General features: G+C 39.8%; 1 protein-coding gene across 2 annotated transcripts in view; it reads left to right on the top strand.

Moving 5' to 3' along the window:
• The window catches only part of ascc3 (activating signal cointegrator 1 complex subunit 3), a 484,134-nt gene that overhangs the window by 344,974 nt on the left and 114,840 nt on the right, over positions 1-24,320 (top strand). For both annotated transcript variants that reach the window (XM_069887454.1, XM_069887456.1), the window contains exons 30-32: positions 8,327-8,464; positions 9,757-9,877; positions 21,314-21,446. In XM_069887454.1, the coding sequence (XP_069743555.1) occupies positions 8,327-8,464; positions 9,757-9,877; positions 21,314-21,446 (392 nt within the window). The remainder of the gene's footprint in view (positions 1-8,326; positions 8,465-9,756; positions 9,878-21,313; positions 21,447-24,320) is intronic.

The following is a 24,320-nucleotide window of genomic DNA, read 5'->3' as shown; positions in this document are numbered from 1 at the left end:
TAGACCCAAATCTTCTGTCCTCATAACAGGAAAATGACTATCACAAATGTCTGCAATCCACCAAGTCACCCATACCCTCGAAATATATTATAGCCTTCAGCACACCTAACTACTTAGAGTGAGTGAGACCTTTAGTCAAAAGTTTGTTTCCTGCATTTGTCATTACCAGCTGGATCTGAAAAGGTGATTAGTACCTAGAAGAATATAAGGAACCTGGCATGATAACATCATTCCTTCATTACCTAATGAAAGAGGTTTCATAAGATAACTGGAAATGGTGGAGCACATTGACCACACAATCCAGTCCAATGGTGCAAAAACTCCGACATTGCCAGGGAGCAGCTGGTTAACAGAGTCAACTCTTACACTGTTGCTTTACAGATTCTAGTAAATTCTGGCAAGACAAACTGATAGTGAAACCAGCTGAACTAGTCGATGTAGGGTCTGCTGCCCCAGATAGTACTCATCCACCTCCATTGGCCATCAACTGTGGTATCCCATGGAGGTGTACTTAGTCCCCCTCCACTGTTCCCTCTACACCCACAATTGTGCAGTTAAGTTCAGCTCCAATGTAATCTATAAATGTATTGATGGCACCCACATGGATGAGTCAGAATACAGATGGAGATTGAGAATCTGGTTGGGTGGTACCAGAACAACAATCTTGCTGTCAATATCATCAGGAACAAGGAGCTTGATGTTGATTTTAGGAAGAGGAAGACCACACACCTGTCCATATTGATGGGATGGAGATGGAGGGGTTGCATACCTTCAAGATCTATGGAGTTTATATTTCAGAAGAGTTGAAGAAGATAATACTTGAAGAAGGGCTCAGGCCCGAAATGTTGGCAATGTTACTTGGTCTCCTATAGATGCTGAAAAGGCCGGCTGGGTTCCTCCAGCATTTCAATGGTTTTACTACAATCACAGCATCTGCAGCCTATTGCGTTTCACACAAACATAGTTAGGTCCATCACAAGTTCTGACTTCCCATTCATTGAGGACATTTCTGTGAGGCACTGCCTCAGGAAGGCAGCCAATATCAAAAAGGCGAGTGTTGAAGAATAGAGAGACCTAGAGGTACAAATGCATAGTTCCACAAAAGTGACAAGACAGGTAAAGAAGATGGTGAAGAAGACAGCTTGCACACTTACCTTCATTGGTCTGGGCATTGAAGGAAAAACATCGAAACATCATGATATAACTAGACAAGACTTTGGTGAGTCTGCACTTGGGCTACTGTGTGCAGTTCTTGTCCTGTAGCTGTAGGAATTATGTCATTAAATTGGAAAAATTTAGAAAAGATTCACAAATATATTGCCAGGACAGAAGGGTTTGAATTATAAGCAGAGACTGGATAGGTTAGAAACTTTTCTCTGGAGCAGTAGAGTGATGGTCTTAGAGGTATATAAAATTTTGAGGGACATGGTTATGATGAATAATGACAGTCTTTTTCCTTGTGTGTAGATTTAAGGTGAGAGGGGAAACATTTAAAGGAAATCTGATTGTCAACTTCTTCACACAAAGGATGAATGGCTTGTGGAGCAAGCTAGAGGTGGCTGCAATTAAAAAATTTCAGACATTTGTTTGGGCATGTGACATGAATGATTGGAATGGATATGGCTAAATTCAGGCAAATGGGACGATCTCAGCAAGCTAATTTTGTCGGCATGAGGTGTTTACGTGCTGTATAATTTTATAACTTGATTGCAGAAAAAGAGGTTAGACGTCTATAGTTTCTTTATATTACCAGGGTCTGAAAAGCAATTAGCCAAATGGTAAATTTTAACCATGCTGATTGAACTATTGTAATTTCCACGGTAACAATTTAAGACAACAATTTAGAGGAATTCAAATACAGTACAACTCCGATTATCCGAAATAGTCAGGACCAGGCCTATTTTGGATAAACAATATTTTCGGTTAACTGGTCATTTTTTAAAAACAGCACAGGAGCAACATCAAATTACTTGTAAGAGTGTTTAGACAACAACAAACTACAGGGAGGGGTTTTTTTTTATACATGAAATAATGTTTAATGCTCACCAAAAAACAACCTGAACAAAATAAGATAAGTACCACAGCAAAAACTTGAAATTCTACTCCAAGGTTTTTCCAAACTTCCAAAAATTTTCAACCTGTGACGTCAGTTCGGCTCCAAAAAAATTTTTGTATAATTGAGGATTTCTGATTGTTTGTATTGGCATCATTTTGGCTTCAAAATTTTTCAGATAAATGAGGATTTCTGATCTTTTTTTGAAATCCTCGATTACCTGAAAAAATTTTCAGAGCCGAACAGACGTCACTTCCAGGCCCAACAAATTGTGGATAACTGAGGATTTCAGATGATCAGAGTTGTCCTGTAGGTTTCTGGGGACAAGCAGAAGTGCAGTATGTTGGATTCATTGGGAATTAGTCTGAGCATTGTGCTTGAGACTCTGTCCTTGTGCCTGAGTTAGTGACCAATCATTCACATCACAAAGTTTCAAAATTCATTCTGAGCTACTATGTCGGATAAACAATTAATAAAATGTAAAGTTTAAGAATCATCCTATTGGTTATCACTATTACAAATGCCCCAATAATTTCAAGGTACAATGCATTAATTCATTTTGAAAGAAATCATGCATTAGAATTAGAAGCACCCTAGGCGCTCTAGTGGTTTGTTGATAATGGATGGCAAGCTTTTTTTAAAAAAATTCTGAGTAGGTAATATTGTGCAGCGCTTAAGCTGTTGTATTTCTTGATTTTAAGCAACTTTTAGTTTTGTGCCACGTTAAACCATTTTTAGTACCCACTTTATTTCCATTTGGTAAGAACCCAAATTAGCATTATTTCCAGACATCTGCTTCTTCACCTCAAATGCTGTGAAATCAGAATCCAATTAATTAATGTGATGAAAGCGTCACCACATGAAGAGTGCACTGGACAGTACAATATCAGAGTAAAACATTAGGCATTAAACTCTTTAAAACAAAAGATCCTGGACAAAATGACTAATCAAAGCTAGAGACATTTGGATATCTAGTTTGATCATGCCATCCTGTACCTTTAGCATTGGGACATAAATTAAATTAAACACAAAATCTGGAATGCTGTCAAACCATCAATTGGATGTACCCATATGGTACCAACAGAATAGCAGCTATATATCTCATTAACTAAACATATCCTTGAAAATAAAGTATTCCTGTGCGAGTTGTAATTTTCCACAATATTGAAAAGAACATTGCCGCCCAACAAGGAGTTATACTATTTTATTCTTCAACAGTGGTGAAGAAACTGGCAAAATCAGGAAATAATTTTTGGCTGAGTTCCTCGCCTCTGACCTCTGAGGGAGAGGGAGAGGTTCTACCATTTACATTTACAATTCTCAATAACTTGCTGCATTACAAACATTATGGTTAAGAGTTTTTAGGGGCAAGAACCCAATCAATTTTGGACCTCAGGAAGTTAATAGAGGATGATTCCGAAATCTAACATTATGAAGAGATTGTAGGACACTTTTGTTGAAGGCGATTAATTTGCTATCAATTCGATAATGCAAATATTCCTTGCCATTTACTAGCCCAGCCTAGATGTTGATTGGGTCTTTCTACATTCCATTCAATGGTCTGTCTCTCCATCTTATCAGCCATCTTCAGTTTATATTTGTCCTTTAACTTCCAATAATCTACTCACCAGGTACGTTGTACATTTACTATTCAGCTCCATATTTTGTGGACATAGATGCAAATCTAGAGGAGTGATAAGGGTGACTGTCGTTGATATTAAGGCAGCATTTGATTGAGTATCAGTTTAGATGCCTAGTAAAACTGGTGAATTGAAAATAAACATGCTGAAGTCATACATAGCACAAATAATGGTCCAAGTTGTCATTGGGAGCCAAGCAGCCAATTCAGAGCACTCCAAGAGTTTCTGAGACATCTTTAACCCATTCTTCTTTCCTTTCATGATAATATCTTGGTCATAAGATCAAAATTATATCCAGCATGATCGATCTTGTTCAAAATTCCACTGATTACAAACCAGTTCAAGCTGACATCCAATAAATCTTGGAGAATATCAAGGTTTGGGATGTTTGTTGGCAACAATATTCCACATTGCAAATGTATGTGGCAGTTGTCATTCTTTAAATCTTTTCACAACTTCATAATACCCTGAAATGCTTTACAAGTAGATGTACATGCTACAGTTAATGGTAATGATAATAACCAAATTATGTAGTATTGGTTGAGTGATCAGGAGAAAAGAAAATCTCCTTGCACCTTTTCAAAATAGATTTGTGAGATCGATTACATTTACAAGAGTACTTATCAAAAGAATGTCCTCTAGCCTTTACACAACAAAAACACCCAAGGTGCTTTACAAGAGTGTTAATCAATTAAAATTGATGTACACATTAAAAAAATGATAAAATGGATGATTAAAGGTTAACTCAGATTGGTAGATTTTGAGAATTATCCTAAATGACGAAAGAGATGAGGGAATTGGTAAGAGAATGGAGTCCAGTATTGGATGAGTATCAGATTCAGAGGTTGTGGAGCAGACAAGATTATAGATGGAGGAGCAGGCTATGGTAGGATTTGGAAATAAAAACTTTTATTCCTTAACCAGTAGATTAATAAGTTGTTAGTGAAAACTGAAATCTTGTTCTTAGATAATATTGCCAAAGCACATAGATGGTCAAAGACAAACTATTTGATAAAGCCAATGAGAACTGTATGAGCGTATGAACAATAATTCTCCAGTTGTGGTTGTGGTCTTTGTGTTTATATCCAATCATCAGCTTGATGCTCATAATAATATTCTAATGATTACTTGGTTGACAGTACTGAACTGAAGTTGTGCAGTAATTAATGTAGTACCTTATTCCCAACCTAACGGTGCCAGTATGGTAATTTTTCATACACCTCTTATATTTAATTTCTCTTCCAATAACTACTTTTTATCAAAATCATATTGCTCCATTTATAAATGTTCTTTGTCAACATGTTATTTGGTTCTTGTTATGGTTATGCACGGGTTAGTCAGTTTAGAGAGATCTGAAAACATCATGATGATTTATGCAAACATATGACTGTCTCCTCGACTGTCCCCTGGACAAGTAGACATATGTCTGTCTCCTCGACTGTCCCCTGGACAAGTAGACATAGGACTGTCTCCTCGACTGTCCCCTGGACAAGTAGACATAGGACTGTCTCCTCGACTGTCCCCAGACAAGTAGACATAGGACTGTCTCCTCGACTGTCCCCTGGACAAGTAGACATAGGACTGTCTCCTCGACTGTCCCCTGGACAAGTAGACATAGGACTGTCTCCTCGACTGTCCCCTGGACAAGTAGACATAGGACTGTCTCCTCGACTGTCCCCTGGACAAGTAGACATAGGACTGTCTCCTCGACTGTCCCCTAGACAAGTAGACATAGGACTGTCTCCTCGACTGTCCCCTGGACAAGTAGACATAGGACTGTCTCCTCGACTGTCCCCTGGACAAGTAGACATAGGACTGTCTCCTCGACTGTCCCCTGGACAAGTAGACATAGGACTGTCTCCTCGACTGTCCCCTGGACAAGTAGACATAGGACTGTCTCCTCGACTGTCCCCGGACAAGTAGACATAGGACTGTCTCCTCGACTGTCCCCTGGACAAGTAGACATAGGACTGTCTCCTCGACTGTCCCCTGGACAAGTAGACATAGGACTGTCTCCTCGACTGTCCCCGGACAAGTAGACATAGGACTGTCTCCTCGACTGTCCCCTGGACAAGTAGACATAGGACTGTCTCCTCGACTGTCCCCTGGACAAGTAGACATAGGACTGTCTCCTCGACTGTCCCCTGGACAAGTAGACATAGGACTGTCTCCTCGACTGTCCCCTGGACAAGTAGACATAGGACTGTCTCCTCGACTGTCCCCTGGACAAGTAGACATAGGACTGTCTCCTCGACTGTCCCCTGGACAAGTAGACATAGGACTGTCTCCTCGACTGTCCCCTGGACAAGTAGACATAGGACTGTCTCCTCGACTGTCCCCTGGACAAGTAGACATAGGACTGTCTCCTCAACTGTCCCCTGGACAAGTAGACATAGGACCGTCTTCTCGACTGTCCCCTGGACAAGTAAACATAGGACTGTCTCCTCGACTGTCCCCTGGACAAGTAGACATATGACTGTCTCCTCGCAGCAGCTTGGCTCTCCTGTTAACAATCCAGCAAATTCATGAAGCAAGCAGCAACCTCCCCACCAGAGATCTTCTCCATTTGCATGACGCATCCTTGGGCATTGCACATTTGAAACAATGGCCACAATCCATGTCTGTAAATTAAAATAGAATCATCTCTATTGAAAGCAGTATTTATATGCAATTTTATTCCTTATAATCTTAAATGTTATAAATAAATGAGAAACTGTATTTATGGATGTTGTTTTGTGAGATGATGCAGTAGAAAGAGGATTACCACCTTTTTAATGTGATGAGGCACAACCCCAATAGACATCACCTCCCATCCTAAAAGTAATTCATTTTGTTTTCCTATTTTCTCTCCATTTTTTCTTTCTTTGGCTTGGCTTCGCGGACGAAGATTTATGGAGGGGGTAAAAGTCCACGTCAGCTGCAGGCTCGTTTGTGGCTGACAAGTCCGATGCGGGACAGGCAGACACGATTGCAGCGGTTGCAGGGGAAAATTGGTTGGTTGGGGTTGGGTGTTGGGTTTTTCCTCCTTTGCCTTTTGTCAGTGAGGTGGGCTCTGCGGTCTTTTTCAAAGGAGGTTGCTGCCCGCCGAACTGTGAGGCAACAAGATGCACGGTTTGAGGCGATATCAGCCCACTGGCGGTGGTCAATGTGGCAGGCACCAAGAGATTTCTTTAGGCAGTCCTTGTACCTTTTCTTTGGTGCACCTCTGTCACGGTGGCCAGTGGAGAGCTCGCCATAGAACACGATCTTGGGAAGGCGATGGTCCTCCATTCTGGAGACGTGACCCAATGAGTTATTAAATCCACACCAGTATTTAACCTTTAATACTGTTTGTGTAACTTTTATTTAATAATTTTTGTGGCTTCTTATTTGAATACCCTTTTCTAGTCCAAGTGTGCCAAATCATTTGCAGACAGATTATCACCATTGTTTCCTGTGTGCAGAACCAAAGGTTCTGTAATACAAATTTGCAAAGGTTCCTTCACCACCTCTGATTCTGCCTGTTACAATATAAAAAAAGAAATTTGTCAAACATGATTTCCCTTTCATCGATCCATCCAATTCAATCATTATATTCTAAATATCCTGCTGTCACTTTCACATTCATACATTCAAATATTTCTCCTAGAGTTACACTTATTATCTTCTGGTCAATGGGAATCATTCTGGAATTCACGGAATTTTTGAAGATTATAACAAGTGTATTCACTCTTTCCAATAGCAGATTCCTTCATAAGGTACAGAAAGAAGAGACAATAGACCAAACCATTGACCCAATGATTAATTCTACCGTTGGATAAATGTCTCCAAAACCCAGACGACTTTAGGCAAACACATCTCAACAGTCAAAGCATAAACCTTTAACTCAGCCCAAATCACATGGGTCACACCACACTGGGAAGAGAATATGTAAAGATTTGTAGCTGTGCAACAATGTATATGGCAAAGTACTTAACTCCTGACTCAATACTTCTCCATTTTGTGTCATTGGCCGGAAGACAGTTGTGTTAGCGTATGTAGAATTGTAAATTTACTTTGAATGCGTGAAAAGTCACAGAAAGGACTGTTACAATTGACTTCCTCGCAGTTCCAGGAACCCAGATGCAATATTGATCTTGAGTCCTGTCTGTGGTTCATGGATTTCAACCCAGTGCTTCAGTTTTCTCCCACATTGCAACAGTATACAGTTAATAGACTATTGTGTATGCCTTCACGTAGAGTAGTGGCACAAGAATCAAGGGGAACTTGATGGGCATGTTTAAGAGAATAAATTGCAGAAACACTGGAGGTGATGGGACTGGTCTGCTCACAGCTAGTATTGACCCAATTGGTAACATTCCTTTTCTGCCACAATAAGTCAGTAAGATTAAGATTTAGAGCAAGTTCAGTTATGTGGAGAAGAAATAAATAATCTTTCAATTCAATAAGTTTTCATCAGAATTTGAGTTTTTATACTTACCAGGTAGTTATAAAGGATAAGACCTGTAAAAGGTACATTCTTGCCCAACTCTAAAAAGAACAACCAATGATGATCTTGGGATATTACCGTCAGAATTATAATTCTTTCAGGCCTTGGTTACAAAGAAATGATTTTTTTTAAACTAAGATTATTTCTGTGCTGTTTATCTTATAGATGAGTGATATAATTGAAATGGTGAGAGATTCCAATCTAAAACTGACCTTGGCATTTGGTATTGGACTACATCATGCTGGACTGCATGAATCTGACCGAAAGCATGTGGAAGAACTCTTTGTTAATTGCAAGATTCAAGTGAGCATCTATATCTTCTCATGATATCGTGTTTCTCTCATATAAAAATGTTGGAATGAATTTTTTTCACCAAAAATACTTTATTCACGATAAATTATTTCCAAAAAGAAAACCGTTCAAATGTCGCTTCCTGCCCTTAGTTTCGCATCCATATATTTCCATAACTGTACATTGTTACATTAATTTCTATTTTACCATTACCACCACTGTGGCATCTTGTTGCTTCTCTCCCTGCTGTTGTTTGAGGGGCTTCCCCTCAGTCTCAGCCCATCAGTGCCCAATAATGCGAGGACTCTAGTCTGTGGTCCTTTCCCGCAGTGCCCTCACATTGGCTACACCATGACTCAGAGCATCCCTCAGCATGTACTCCTGCAGCCTGGAATGTGCCAGTCAGCAGCATTGCCTCACTGACATCTCCTCGTGCTGAAAGACCAACAAGTTTCGGGCAGACCAAAGTGTGTCTTTCACCGATTTGTTGGTCTTCCAGCAGTTCGGGACGTCTGACTATGTGCATCCCTGAAAACAGCCTGTAAAACAGGCGTCCTCTGTTTCGCCACTGCTGGGGATGAACCAAAACAAAGACCTTTGTATCCTTCTCCACACACTCTTAGCAAATCTGCATCCACCACAGTCATCTCAGGGACAACGTGTGTTGTGGGTGATGTTCCAGTTGTACAGGAAGGATCTGACTGGGAGGGCTCCTCTCACCACCAGCCACTTCATGAGCACTAACAATGAGGCATTCTGCCAGATGACCTGGACCTTTTGCTTAGGGAGCCATTCCAACGTGTCCATTGAGTCCTCATTTCTCAGTGTCTACCTGGTCAAAGGTGTTGGTCTGGAAAAATGTTTCTATGAAGGGTAGGTGGTGAGGCAAAGTACAGCTGACTGGAACATTGTGCAGCAATTGGGCCTGGCCTTTCCTTCACAACACCTGAGACAAGTAGAACCTCAGCAGACAGCAGCACTTGGTGGCTTCATACTTTGGTTCCACACACAGCTGATGTGGCCATGAAGCTGGTCATCAGGATGAGGGGCACATTGGGTATGCCCTTAGCCGTATTGTCTGGCAACCTTTGGACCCTTTCCATTTTGGATCCCCATATGAACTAGGAAAATCCTCTGGTAACCACCAGCATAGAGTTGTGGGGGATGGGTCATGCCTATGCCACATTAAGCAGTAGCAAAAGCACCTTGCACCTGTTGATCAGGTTCTTCCCTGTTCTTGAGAGGGAGCGCCTTGCCCATGGACCAATTTCTGGTGGACTTTGATTCTGTTTGTACTCTTGCAGGTTCTTATTGCCACAAGCACTTTGGCTTGGGGAGTTAACTTCCCTGCTCATCTCGTCATTGTAAAAGGTACTGAGTTTTATGATGGGAAAACAAGGCGTTATGTGGACTTTGCAATTACAGGTAAGCAGCTCAAATATGGTGGTTACCTCTTCATTTTCTCTTCTGATATTTATTGCATCTTTTCCTCATTGTTTTTCTATTATTTTATTTGAAGATATTTAAATAATTGATAAACCAAAAAAAGCAGTGAACTTTCCAAAGCTTTCCCTTTCTTGTACATCATTGATGCAAAATATCTGAACTAGGGAATCTACTTATCCAATTATCTAAAATCCAACCATTATTTGACATTTTTCCACAAAATTGATGCAAATCTTCCAAGAGGCAATTTGTATTTGTGATATTGCCAATGCCAACTAAAATCAAGAAAGCCTTTCAGTGATCCAAACCTCTCACATTTTCCTCTCTCCAAATTATAACGTGAAATCAGTTGCAACATCCATTGAGTCCGATAGGCCGAATAGCCTACTTCTGCTCTTATATCTTGTGAAGTCATAGAGCTCAGAAGCCATGTCCACACTGATCATTAAGCACCCTTCCATAATAATTCATTCACCATCATTTTGTTCAAAGCCATCTCAGTCTTGGTGATTCAAACTTACAAGTAGATACATTTTGTAATCCTGTAGTGACAGTACCTGCCTCCATAGCCTACTTAAGAATTGTGTTCCAGATCCCAACCTCCACCTGAAAGAAAAAGATACCTCAGATCCAGACTGAACCTCTTACCCGTTTATTTTACAGCCTATAGTTTTATATTGCCTCTGCTTTGGGGAAAGATTCTGACAATCTATCTAGCAACATTCTGATGAATTTCTACACCTTCTAAGAGTGATCACGCTTTCCCCTGGTGCAGTAATTTCAACTGTACACAATACACTAGCTGTGGCGTAAGCAATCTTTTAGAAAATGATACCATAACTTTTTCTTGTATTCTATACATTACCTAATGAAGGCACCTATCCTGTGTGCCATCTTCACCACACTATTTACCTGTTCTGCCACATACATGGATTTTTGATCATGAATGTCCATTTATCCTCAGAGCTTCATAGACCATTGTGATTTATTGTGTAAAACCTACCCTTTAAATTCATTCAAACTCCATTGAATAACATTTCTCATTATTAAATTCCATCTGTCATTGCTTTGTCCATTTTAGCAACGAATCAATATAATTGATAGCTCATGGTATCCTGATTTTTGTGTCATTTATAAACTTGCTAATCAAATCTCCTGCATTCATAGGCAAATTGTCCCATCACAGAATTTCACCATATCCCTGAGACCTTAGGTTCAAATCACCAAAGCAAGCTTCCACCATCGCCCATGAAATCTGAACCAAATTTGGATCAGGTTTACCAATTTGCACTGAAAGATATAAATTATATCCTTTTGGACGAGGGTGTCAAGAGCTTTACAGAAATTCATGTTGGTGATATCAACTTCACTTCCTCATCAATACATTTTGTTACCTCTCGAAAAGTTCAAGCATGATCTCCCCTAACAAAGCCTCTTTAATGAATCTATGCTTTTCAAACTACAATTTATTTCTGTCAATTTTTTTTTTCGAATCATTTCTCTATCTCTGATATTTAATGCAGAGGCTTGCAATTAACCCTTTCAATAGGTGAATACAAGTGAGAGGGTAGACAAAGTTCTAGCCGTGATAGGAGGAAGAGGGCAGGGACTAAGAAAGATAGCTCTCTTATAGGAGATGGAAAGGAAGGTGGTGGATCTGGGGGAAGAGAGACAGAAGAATAAGGTATTCTTCCTTTTACTCTTAGTGAAGAGAGACAGAAGAGCAAGAGCAAAAGTGAGGGGAGGAGATTAATTGAAGGGCAATATTGATGCTCTCTGATTAGAGACTGCCAAGATGGAATGCAGTTAGCATCAACTTAGCGGTCCATAAGGCCATGGACAGACATGTCAGTGTGGCATTGGGGTGTGGAATTAAACTGGTTGGCCAATGCAAGTGACAGAACAAAGGTGCTCAATGAAGTATTCTCCCCCCGCACTGGCCCCACAGTGTGGGAACTGGTATAGGGCTGTGGGAGAGAGCGGGGAAGTGGGATCAGTGCCGGCTGCCCCTGCCCTGACGTCCTGCGTCGGGCGGCAGGGGCAGCGGGAAGGGGGGCTGTCAGGCACTCGCCAGCTGATTGTCATCCCCTTTGCAGCCACTTTCAGACGGATGCATTCAGGTGCCGGGGTCGGGGGGAACCTCAGTGCTCCAGCGATTATCCCTCCCGGAGGAGTTACAAAGTTCGCCTCGCATGCACCTCCTGCACTTTCAAGTGTCCTCCCGACAGCCGCATATGGGCATAATATGCGGCTTTACATCGGGGGATTTTGGCCACCTGAAAGTGCCTTGAGTTGGAAAAACTCTTTCATAACAAAACCTGGAACATTACATTAGGATTTCAGAGTAGCTTTAGTAGACCCTTTTATTTGTGATGTTTTGTAGCACTGTGGTGGCGATGTTTCTGGAAATGTCTATGAAGTAGAGAGGAGCAGTTGCAGTGGGAGCATTCTTCATTTTGCCTCCTGAAATATCAAATTTAATTCATTTTGTGTGATAAGCAACTCTCTGAGCAACACGAGTTTCCAAATCAAGCATCTTCATTTCTTGAATTCCCATTACCATTTCATAATTGCGTTTGTACTGCAGCTGTCCAACCTCAATCAATACATTATGTACATACACTGTGAACTTGTAATGAAAGTTTAATACAATTTCTTGTGCTCACTTTTATTCTTGTTTTAAATCCTATTATTTCTTATGCTAGTACTCTTTATTCATTCCGGGGTTTTTTTGTCCCATTTTTACCCTTATTACTACATCCCGATATGCATTTCCTGTCAAATGGTTAAACTATCACCCGGCCCATCCCCATTCTTTAAGCAAACAACATCAGTCACAGCTCCATTGAGGAGCAATTAATCTGACTTGTGTGGGTTCTAATTTGCCCAAAACTGGTTTCAATATTCCAGGAATCTCAAGTCCTCTCTCCTGCATCATATCCAACAATATTATGTTGATCAGCACCATGCACTAACACCTTGCACCAGGAGTAATCTTGAAATTACTACATTTGAGTTATTGTTTTTCAAACCCTTTAAAATCTGATGACAGGATCTCAGCCACTTTTCTAATAGTAGGACTGGAATGGTTCAGAATCAGGTTTATTGTCATGAACATGTGCAGGCAGCATTATTGTGCATTACAAGTGCAAAATTGCAATAAATTATGGATCTGTAAATGCAATATTTAAAAATAAATAATTAGTCTAAAAAGAGAAGAAAGTGCATAGGTTCATTGTCCATTCAGAATTCTAATAGGGTTTGTAATTGTATGTGCTTGTAAAGTTGATTGTGAGTCTTCAGGCTCCTGTACCTCCTTCCCGATGGTTACAGTGAAAAAAATGGCATAGCCTGGGTGGTGATGCTCCTTGATAATAGAAGCTGCTTTCTTGAAATACCGCCTCTTAAAGATGTCCTTATGGAGTGATGATTAATGCCCGTGATTGCACTATCTGAGTTTACAACCTTCTGTAGCCTGTTCCTGTCCTGTTCATTGATATTCCATACAGTGATGCAACCAGTCAGTATGCTCTCCATGGTTAACCTGTAGAAATTTGAAAGAATCTTTGATGACATACCAAATCTCTTCAAACTTTAACAAAATATAGCCTCTAGTGAGCCTTCTTCATGATTGTATTGATATGATGGCTCCAGGATAGATCTTCTGAGATGTTGACATCCAGGAATTTGAAGTTCTTTACCCTCTCTACTGCTGACCACTCAATGAGGACTGGTTTGTGTTTCCCTGATTTCCCTTTCCTGAAGTACACAATCAATTCCTTAGATTTGTTAATGTTAAATGCATAAAGGTTGTTGTTTTGACACCATTCAACGAGCTGATCTATCTCACTCCTGTACGCTTCCTCATTGCTATTTATAATTATGCCAACAATTATCACCAGCAGATTTGTAGATGGCATTTGAATTGTGCCTTGTCACATACATAGTCATGGGTGTAAAGGGAGGAGAGTAGTGGATAAGCACCCATCCTTGAGGTGTTCCTGTGTTTATTGTCAGTGATGAAGAGATGTTATGGATCAGCACTGACTGTGGTCTTCCAATGAAGTCAAGGATCAGTTGCAGAGCAAAGTCCAGTGGCCTAGGATTTGAAGCTTGCTGACCATTGCTGAGATGAAATAATGATTTTGAAAGTTGAGCTGCAGTCGAAGAAAAGCAGCTTGATGTACATATTGCTGTTTCTGTCCTATTAGAGTTTCCATCCTATTCCTCCTTCACTTGTTACAGAATACTTGTCACCCTCTCTGTGATATCCTATACACTGTCACTAGAAAGGCAACACATGATGTAGAATTCGTAGCATTATCTGTTGGAAAATACATTCTGTACCCTGAACCCCCCCCCCCCCCCGCACTCAACCATGGAACCCATTAATACTACTGCGGTTTTATGTTGCACATTTCCCTCCATGCAGCCCTTTGTCCCTTAATGTCATATTCTGACTATACTCCTTCATGTGTATCTCCATCAACCTTTCATGCTGAGAAGCTCTTTGAAAGTGACTCCCTCCTTGAATATTCCTGCTCTTCCTGCCTTTTGAATGGTCATCCACTTCCATCCTAATTCTTTGGCTTGGCTTCGCGGATGAAGATTTATGGAGGGGTAATGTCCACGTCAGCTGCAGGCTCATTTGTGGCTGACAAGTCCGATGCGGGTCAGGCAGACACGGTTGCAGTGGTTGCAAGGGAAAATTGGTGGGTTGAGGTTGGGTGTTGGGTTTTTCCTCCTTTGTCTTTTGTCAGTGAGGTGGGCTCTGTGGTCAGCGCCTTAAAGAAGAAAACAAACAAGAGAGGCAGATGCATTTTAGAAAGAAGTTTCAGCTTAAAGACATGAAAACTAAAGATAGGGCATCCATTGGTAGAGTGATTGAAATCAGGATGTTTTAATGCAATATTTCTCGGGCAAGAGAAAGTTTGAAATGTCGGGAGGAATGAGATCAGAGAGAAGTTTGAAAACAAAGTTCAAATTTATTATGAGAGTACATACAACATGACATCGCATACGGTGGGCCAAGAAAAAGATATGCATACAAGAGAGAAAAATGTAAATGTATCTTTATATAGATGTGAATTTTAAGACTTAAGTGTTAAGTTTAACTCAGACCCACAGTAGAGCAGTGAATTCATGAATGGATTAATTGGCTTTAGGTAAACCTGCAAACTAGCAATTTAGATGAATTTGCAATGGGTGCATTGACTTTTGGTGGAATTAAACTAAATTGCAGAGGGAATGGGAACCATAGTTCCAAAGCAGATAAAGGAGTGGAAGAGGGAAAAGAGGATGTGAAAATTGCATGCTCATTAGAAGTCAATGGGTTGTACCTGGTGGAAATGTTCTCAGGTATATCTATTTCAATGCAAGGAGTAATGTAGGAAAAGCAGACGAGCTTAAAGCATGGATTGGCATGTGGAATTTTGAGAATACAGAGTTTTTATGTTCCTGTCTGGATTAAAGGCAAGATTAGAAGGCATAAAGAACCTTAGTTTTCGAGGTATATTGGGGATCTGGTTTGGAAGACAGGAGAGGTACATAACAGGTATAGGTAACATGGAACAAATGAGGTACTTGAGAAGTATAAAAAAATGCAAGAAAAACCTCAAAAAAGACATGAAGTTACTTTGGCAGATAGGAACATAGGAAGTAGGAACAGGAGTAGGCCAAAAATGGCCCATCGAGCCTACTCCGCCATTCAATACGATCATGGCTGATCTAATTTATGACCTAACTCCACCTACCTGCCTTCTCCCCATATCCCCTAATTCCTCTGTCATGTAAAAATTTATCTAACTGAATTTTAAATATGTTTAATGAGGCAGCCTCAACCACTTCCCTGGTTAGAGAATTCCAAACATTCACTACTCTCTGGGAAAAACTATTTTTACTCATCTCTGTCCTAAATCTACTCCCCTGAATCTTGAGACTGTGTCCTCTCGTTTTAGTTTCCCCGGCCAGCTCAAAAAACATTCCTACGTCTATCCTATCCATACCCTTCATAATCCTATATGTTTCTATAAGATCTCCTATCATTCTTCTGAACACGAGCGTACAGTTGCAACATTACCTCCCTACTCCTGAATTCAATTCCTCTAGCGATGAAGGTCAACATTCCATTTGCCTTCTTAATAACCTGCTGCACCTGCAACCTAACTTTTTGCGATTCATGCACAAGCACTCCCAAGTCCCTCTGCACAACAGCATGCTGTAGTTTTTCAATAATGTGAAGGTAATTCCTAAGGGTTTCTACAGTAAAAGGATAGTAAGGGACAAAATTTGGTCCCTTGAAGATCAGAGTGGTCGATTTTTTATGGAGCCAAAAGAGATGGGGAAGATATTAAATGGTTTTATTTTCATCAGTATTCACTCAAGAATCAGGCAGAGTTGTGGGAAGTAAGGAAAACAAGCAGTGAGGCCATGGAACGTATACAGATTAAAGAGGAGGAAGTGCTTGATGTCTTAAAGCAAATAAGGGTGGATAAATCGCAGGGCATGACAAAATATTCCCTTGGACCTTGAGGGAGGCTAATGAAGAAATTGCAGGGGCTCTAAGAGAAATATTTTAATTGTCCTCAACCACAGATATGGTGCCAGAGGATTGGAGGGTAGCTTACGTTATTCCATTGTTTTTTTATACATTTTATTTATCATTTTCCATCAATAAAAAAGAAACAATATCACACATTTCTTCAATATATACAAATATCCACCAAAAACAACTAGATGCGGCGTTGGTGCTTCCAATAAACATCAGAGAAACAGTGGAGCCACTCCCTTATATATTTTTTTATTAATCTACCTCTTGGTATTTTTGCCAAGGTACGGCTATAATTGTGCTTCCATATGCATCAATTATGGTTGCCGTATTCTGATTAAGGGGCTGTATCGGTTTCTAAGATTATGTGGGGTTTTTTTCCATGGGAAAAACATCTCTGTAGTCCACCAACTGATGATGAGAGGGGAGTCAGACTTCCAGGTCATCGCCCTACTTTTTTTTTGCTATGGACAAACCTACCAATACGAAGTGAATTTGAAGTTTAGACAGTTTATAGCTTATGTCCATAAGGTTCCCCAAAAGACATAACGTCAGGTCCGGTGAGAAGGCTACTCCCATTATTTTGGTTATTAGCTAAATTCTGACGAAATGGGCCCACCTTTACCCAGGACCAAGTTGCATGAATAAACATTCCCACCTCCACCCCACACTTAAAAGCACATCTCTAACACCTCCAATTTCACCTTAGGGGTCTTTTGCGATGTGAGATAAAGTTGGTGCAAGAAGTTGTATTGAACAAATCTGTATCTAGAATTAATCACTGTTATCACACAGTCTCTACATCAGTCCTACTAGTATCTATCACTAATTATGATGCCCACGTCCAACTCCCATCTTTCCCTTGATCTGTGTCCAGATTACATTCTCAAAATAAATTTAGGAGCGCATTTCCCAGTCGCAAAACACCATCCCTTCTGCCTCGTTAGGTGTAGGCAGGGTCATCTATCCCTTAGGAACGATTCTAGCTGGAGATAACAGTGAAAGTTCCCATAGGACAATTTGTTTTTACCTTTCAGCTGCTCGAAGGACACAAGCTGTCTCCTTTTGTAGTCGTCCTCAATATCTCGGATCCCCTGCCGATGCCAAATCTCGAAGATTTTATTACCCAAATTCATGGGCATAATTTCAGGGATTGGTGCTGGGACAATTGTTGTTTGTCATCTTTACTAATGATATGGATGATAATGAGTTGATTGGATCAGCAGGTTTGTAGATTACACTAAGATTGGAGGCGTTGTGGGCAGCGAAGAAGGTTTTCAGAGCTTGCAGAGGGATCTTGACCCACTGGAAAAAGGCTGAAAAAAATGGCAGATAGAATTTAATGCAGACAAGTGTGAGGTGTTGCATTTTGGAAGGACAATCTAAGGAAGAATATACACCAATGCTTCTCAACCTTTTTCTTTCCATTCACATACCACTTTAAGTAATCCCTATGCCATTGGTATTCCATGATTAGTAAGGGATTGCTCAAGGTGGTATGTTAGTGGGAAGGGAAGGTTGAGGATATTTACTGAAATATTTTGCTTGAGAAAAGTTGTCATTGGCCCATTTCCTTTGGAGTTATGGAACCGTGCGCATTTAGGTATAATTAAAACAGTGTTTTTCCAACTTATTCTTTCCATCCACATACCACCTTAAGCAATCCCTTACTAATCACAGAGCACCTATGGCATAGGGAATACTTAAAGTGGTATGTGAGTGGAAAGAAAAAGTTTGAGAACCACTGATATTCACAGTAAATGGTAGGGCACTGAGGAGTGCAGAGGAAAAAAGGATGTGGGAATAGAGATACACAATTCCCTGAAAGTGGCATCACAGGCAGACAGGGTTGTAAAGAAAGCTTTTGGCCTTCATAAATCAAAGTATTGAGTAAAGAGTTGGGATGATATGGTAAAGTTGTATAAGATATTGGTGAGGCCAAATTTGGAGTACTGTGTGCATTTTGGTCACCTAATTACAGGAAAGATATCAAGAAGATGGAAAGAGTGCAGAGAATATTTACTAGGATGTTGAATGAACTTCAGGAATTGAGTTACAGGCAAAGAGTAAACAAGTTAGGGCTTTATTCCCTGGAGCATATAAGAATGAGGGGAGAATTGATAGAGGTATTTAAAATTATGAGAGGGATTGACAGAGTAAATGTAGTTGAGATTTTTCCACTGAGGGTAGGTGAGATACAAACCAGAGGGCATGGGTTAAGAGTGAAAGGGGAAAAGTTTAGAGGAAACATGAGGGGGAACTTCTTTACACAGAGAGTGGTGGGGACGTGGAACAAGCTGGCAGCTGAAGTGGTGAATGTGAGATCAATTTTAACGTTTTAGAAGAATTTTGACAGCTACATGAATGGGACGGTTATGGAGGGCTATTGACTGGGTGCAGGTCAGTGGGACTAGGTGAAAAAAATGTTTTGGCACAGTATAGAAGGACCGAGGGTGCCTGTGTTTCTGTGCTGTAATGTTCTATGGTTCTATGAACATGACTATATATTCAAATAAAATGTTGCATATCAAGGCCAAAATGGCTGAGATTTGTTTTGAGAGAAACAAACTTTCCGGTCAAATAAGATATATCAGAGAAAGATTCTTGAGAAAAATAAAATGAAACAAAACAGAAACTTCGGCTTAAACTAGTAAAAAAGTAATTTAGGATGGACCAGAATACAAGCAAGTGGCAAAAACTCTCAAGTGGAATGAAATAGAAAAAAACTATTTTTGTTGCAGTTTTCATATTCAAAGGTAATTCATGTGAATGAATTACTTTTGAAGTAATTGCTGTTTCATGGGCAAACAAATTGGTCAATCTATACGCAACTACCGTATTTGACGGCATATAGGACTCATTGGCATAGAAGACCCCCATTTATAGCGTAAAATTTTCAGAAAAATTAGTTTTATTGTATTTACAGGTAAAACTTCAACAAACTAGGACATTGGTGAAACTCGTTTTAATAATAATACTGCAGTAATTAACAAGATAAAACTTTTAATAACAACATTAAAACAAGTAACTATCATAGAGAAAAACATAGTAAAACATCGATGTTCTGTAACAAAGACTTTAATTGTCTTCACTGTCTGAATATTCATCAGCACCATCGTTGTCTTCAAATAATGCATCTTCCTCAGTCCCATCAAGGGCATTATTAATTCCACACTTCTTAAAGGCCTTAACAATAATTCCAAGAAGTCCCAAGAAGTCTTCACACACACACACACACACACACACACACACACACACACACACACACACACACACACACACACACACACACACACACACACACACACACACACACACACACACACACTCTTCTTTTCTTCCCATCTATTTGTTCCAGTGTTCCCTCATGTTATTTTTAAATGGCTTGTTTATACACACATCTAAAGGCTGCAATTGGCTTATCAGACCACCAGGAATATCAGCCATCTGGGTTTTCAGTTTCCATGCCTTTTTTTTAGCATCTTCAATTCTGTATGCCCTGAACTGATCCCAGACCAGAAGTGCAGGTTTTTATTTTAAAGAGTCCACTGGGATACCTTCACCATATTTTCTGCAACCATAATTTGATTCCAACTTCGTCCATCCAGCCTTTTGGATGAACATGAACAAACTTACCACGTGGTATTTTTTTTCTTTGGGGTGAGTCTATCTTTTAAATATTACAAACACACCAGAACTACTGTGTAGTGTGTCTTTTTATGACCAGTGATTTTTACTACAGTGGTTTTAGCTCCTTTAACACTCACAGTTTTGTTGAATGGTACATAAAATGTTAATGGAACTTCATCCATGTTCCTATTTGGCTCAGTTCAAAACAAGTTCTTTTTCATGCATATATTACAAACTTAAGAAATTCTAATATTTTGTCTTCACAAGCCACTGGGATTTTCTGTGCAATCAGTTTTTTTGTACGCATTGATAAACCAAGCCATTTCATAAACCAGTACCAACAATCTACTGTTCCAGTAAAATCCTTATGCTTTTGTTCTTCTAAGCTCCTGGACTTACGCATTATCATTTTGATAGAAACACATTTCCCTCTCTTTCATTTAGGACCCAGTTTTTTAACTCCTCCTCAAGTTGTGCCAATGTGGGGCTGGACAACGAAGGTTATGTTTACCCTTTTAAGCAGCCTCTAGCCATTTTTCTTTTTTCTCTGTGCACATACCATTTTTGCTGTAGGTGCCGCTCTAGTCCTGTGATCCTTTGCATGCATTATAACTTTTAGTTTGTATGCAATAGTGTCGCTTGAGCACTTTCCTCCAGTAACCATTCTTGCAGATGAAAGCCTCTGCTACAGAGCGCAAACTGGCAGCTCCAAAATGTCACCTTCGCGTATAAGACCTGGGGTAGTTTTTGAAGCAATTTGGTGGGGGGGGAAGGGGGGTGGTGTTCAATATGCCATCAAATGCGGTAAGTCACAAGACTATCTTTGTTACAGATCCACTTAAATGTTTCTAATGATATAAATTGAGAGATAAATGTTGGCAGGAAGCTAAACGTTCCTGTCTTATGTATAATGCTGTTGGGTATCATATGTAATTCTAATAAGGCAGAAAATACATCTGTTTAAAATCTAAAAGATTTAACCCCCAATAGTGCAATTTCCACTGATTTGTCGGCCTGGAGTACATGCTCAAATCATGGTGAAGGGCTTGAATCCTTCATTTTCTGTCTTAATTCATATTATTAAGCAATGGAAGAAAAATGCTTCAATCACTGATAAAAGCAGGTTGGAGTTTTACTCACTGAAAAGATTGAGGTGGGATGAATGACATTTTTCCTCATTTATAATGTGATTGTAATTATAAGTAATTAAAATATATTTCTCATTTATTTAACTTTAGATGTTCTACAGATGATGGGACGTGCAGGCAGGCCACAGTTTGATGACCAGGGAAAAGCAGTAATATTGGTTCATGACATTAAAAAAGATTTCTACAAGAAGTTTCTGTATGAACCATTCCCTGTTGAATCAAGGTGAATTTTATGACTTCAATGACAACACATTGTACAACTGTATTACATTTATTCCTTTACCTATAAGATGTGGATTAAGTTCAACATTTTGTAAACTTATTTGTTTGCATGAGGAAGAGATTCCCTTTTCATTTACTGTTCATCCTTTAAACAGTTCAGTCAGAGCCAAACTAAACTTTTCTCTATCCAAACAATATACTTAAGCCCAACTGAAAAGAGCATAGATACATTTTTATTGCTTGCACCAAACAGTTCATATGACCTCTCTGAGGGAGAATGTCATCTCATGAATACTTAAGGCCACAAAAAACTGGGTTGATATTAGCCAAACACAATTCACACAGACAACTTACATACAGCAAAGAGAAGCTTCCCATCATGTCATTTATTTTTGTTTGGAAGCTTATGCCCCAAAGGAAAAAAGACAGCATGCCATAAGTACCTTTTTTTCCTGGCACTCGAATCAAATTACTGTATCTAAATCTGATACAAAATTATGCAGCCACACATCAAATAAAATTAATATCATAAAGCTATAGAATGCCACAATACATAAACAGACCATTTGGCCCGTCTATTCTGACCACAATTCCGCTAGACCCACTTACCTACTCCATAACCCTCCAGACCTCTCCCATCCATGTATCTGTCCAATCCATTCTTAAAACTCGAGATCAAGGCCACATTCACTACATCAGATGGCAACCCCTTCTACACTCCCACCACTCTCTGAGTGAAGAACTTCCCCTAATGTTTCCCCTAAATTGTTCCCCTTTCAGCTTAGAACTATGCTCTCTTATCTACCTCCCCAATCTAAGTGGAAAAACCCTACTCATATCCACTCTGTCTATACCCCTCATAATTTTGTAAACCTCTATCAAATCTCCCCTCATTCTTCTTCGCTCCAAGGAATAAAGTCCTAACCTCTTTAATCCTTCCCTGATACTCAACTCCTGAAGTCCCAGAAACATCCTAGTAAATCTTCTCTGCGCTCTTTCAACCTTATTGATATCCTTCCTGTAGTTAGGCGACCAGAATTGCACTCAATACTCCAAATTTAGCCTCACCAATGTCTTAAACAACTTCATCATAACAATTCAACTGTACATTCTCCCTGCACACCTGTAACGCCATCTTCAGGGAACAATGTGTCTGTATTCCCAGATCTCTTTGCTCCTCCATTTACTATGTATGTCCTACCATGGTTTGTCCTTCCAAAATACATCACCTCACACTTGTGTACATTGTTAACGGCCCCAGAGGACCCCGAAACCCAGCAGCAATAGAAATTCACCAAAAAAAATTGTTACTTAAACAAAGATACTTTTAATATTCTTTAAACATGAAAACTGGATCAAACTTTAACTTATTACTATTAACTTAACTTAACCCCCTTCTAATTCTAAGCATACGTGTATGTCATGTGTGTATAAGTTCAGAAAAGTTTATTGATTCACAGTCCAATCTCACTCCTCCAAGTTCACTGGTGAAAGGCAATTCTTATACTGTGCATAGAATTTAACATTTATGAATCTTCACCAGGCTTTGATGCTTGAAAAGTAAATGGTTACTGCTCAGGAAGGTTCTCATTGGTTTCCGGAGAGATATTTGTTGCTCATTGGACACACACAAACTGATTCCTTCCAATCAGCCACTTCAGTGTCATGCCGAAGAAACTTGCCCCATCCAGGGTTTTACAGATGATAACTTCTTTCTTTCAGGTCACCACAGAGTTCCTTTTCTGTTTCCCTGATCTCAGGCGAAACATTATACAGCCAGCCATCTCTTCTTGTATGGACCACAACCTGTCTTCAAAATAGGGTTTCAAACAAGCTTCCAAAGCCACTGCAGAAACACGCACTCTCTCTCTCTCTCTCTCTCTCTCTCTCTCTCTCTCTCTCTCTCCTCCACCCCACTCCCTCTCTCTCTCTCTCTCCCCTTCTTCCTCTCTCACCCTTCTCTCTCTCTTTCTTTGTGCCACACTTAGAGAAAAACCTGTTTGACTCTCTCTGCTTGCAATACCACGTGATCTTCCTAAAACTGCACCCTCCACCAAAACACCTTTGCTGACTCGCAAAACCTAGAGAGGGTCTTATCAGTTTCCTGAGGTGGGCCCTTCCATTGCACCTCGTTGTGAAAGTCTCCAGCACAAGAGTCTATTGTCTTTGCAGACTGGTAGGCACCACCTTATGCGTAACTCTTCCATTTTAAAATGAGATCTGTTTTGAAGTGTTTTTATCTGTTTGTGACCTATCTAAAACCCCACAATCGAACTTCCAAAAACATATCTATACATAATATAAAATATAACATAATCTGTCACAACATTAAACTCCATTTACCATTTTTTGGCCCATTTTCCCAGTTGGTCCAGATACCTCTGCAATCTTTGAAAATCTTCCTCGCTGTCCACAATGCGTCCTACCTTTGTGTCATCAGCAAACTTGATATAGACTATAAATAACAATGGTCCCATCGCAGATCCCTGAGGCACACCAGTAGTTACAGGCCTCCTGTCTGAGAAGCAACCACTCCCACACAGCTAATTTTGAATCCAGTTTACAACCTCTCCATGGATACCTAGTGTCTTAACCTTCTGAACCAACCTCCCATGTGGGACCTTGTCAAAGGCTTTACTGAAGTCCATGAAGACAACATCCACAGCCTTTCCTTCATCTATCAGAACCATGGACCAGAAAAAAGATCAAAGGATCATTAATGCATACTTAATCATTTACTTTATAAAGCATTAAACTTGTTTTTAGATAAAATATGACAATTATTGGAATTTAACCAGATTAAGTGTCAGATTCTGAATTTTTTTATAACTGGATATAGTATAATTTATATTGTATATTGTACATGCCAGAACAT

This window comes from Narcine bancroftii, chromosome 6, assembly GCF_036971445.1.
Source record: "Narcine bancroftii isolate sNarBan1 chromosome 6, sNarBan1.hap1, whole genome shotgun sequence".
Lineage (NCBI taxonomy): Eukaryota > Metazoa > Chordata > Chondrichthyes > Torpediniformes > Narcinidae > Narcine > Narcine bancroftii.
Note: the sequence above shows the minus strand (reverse complement) of the source record. Positions and strands in the feature narration are given on the sequence as shown.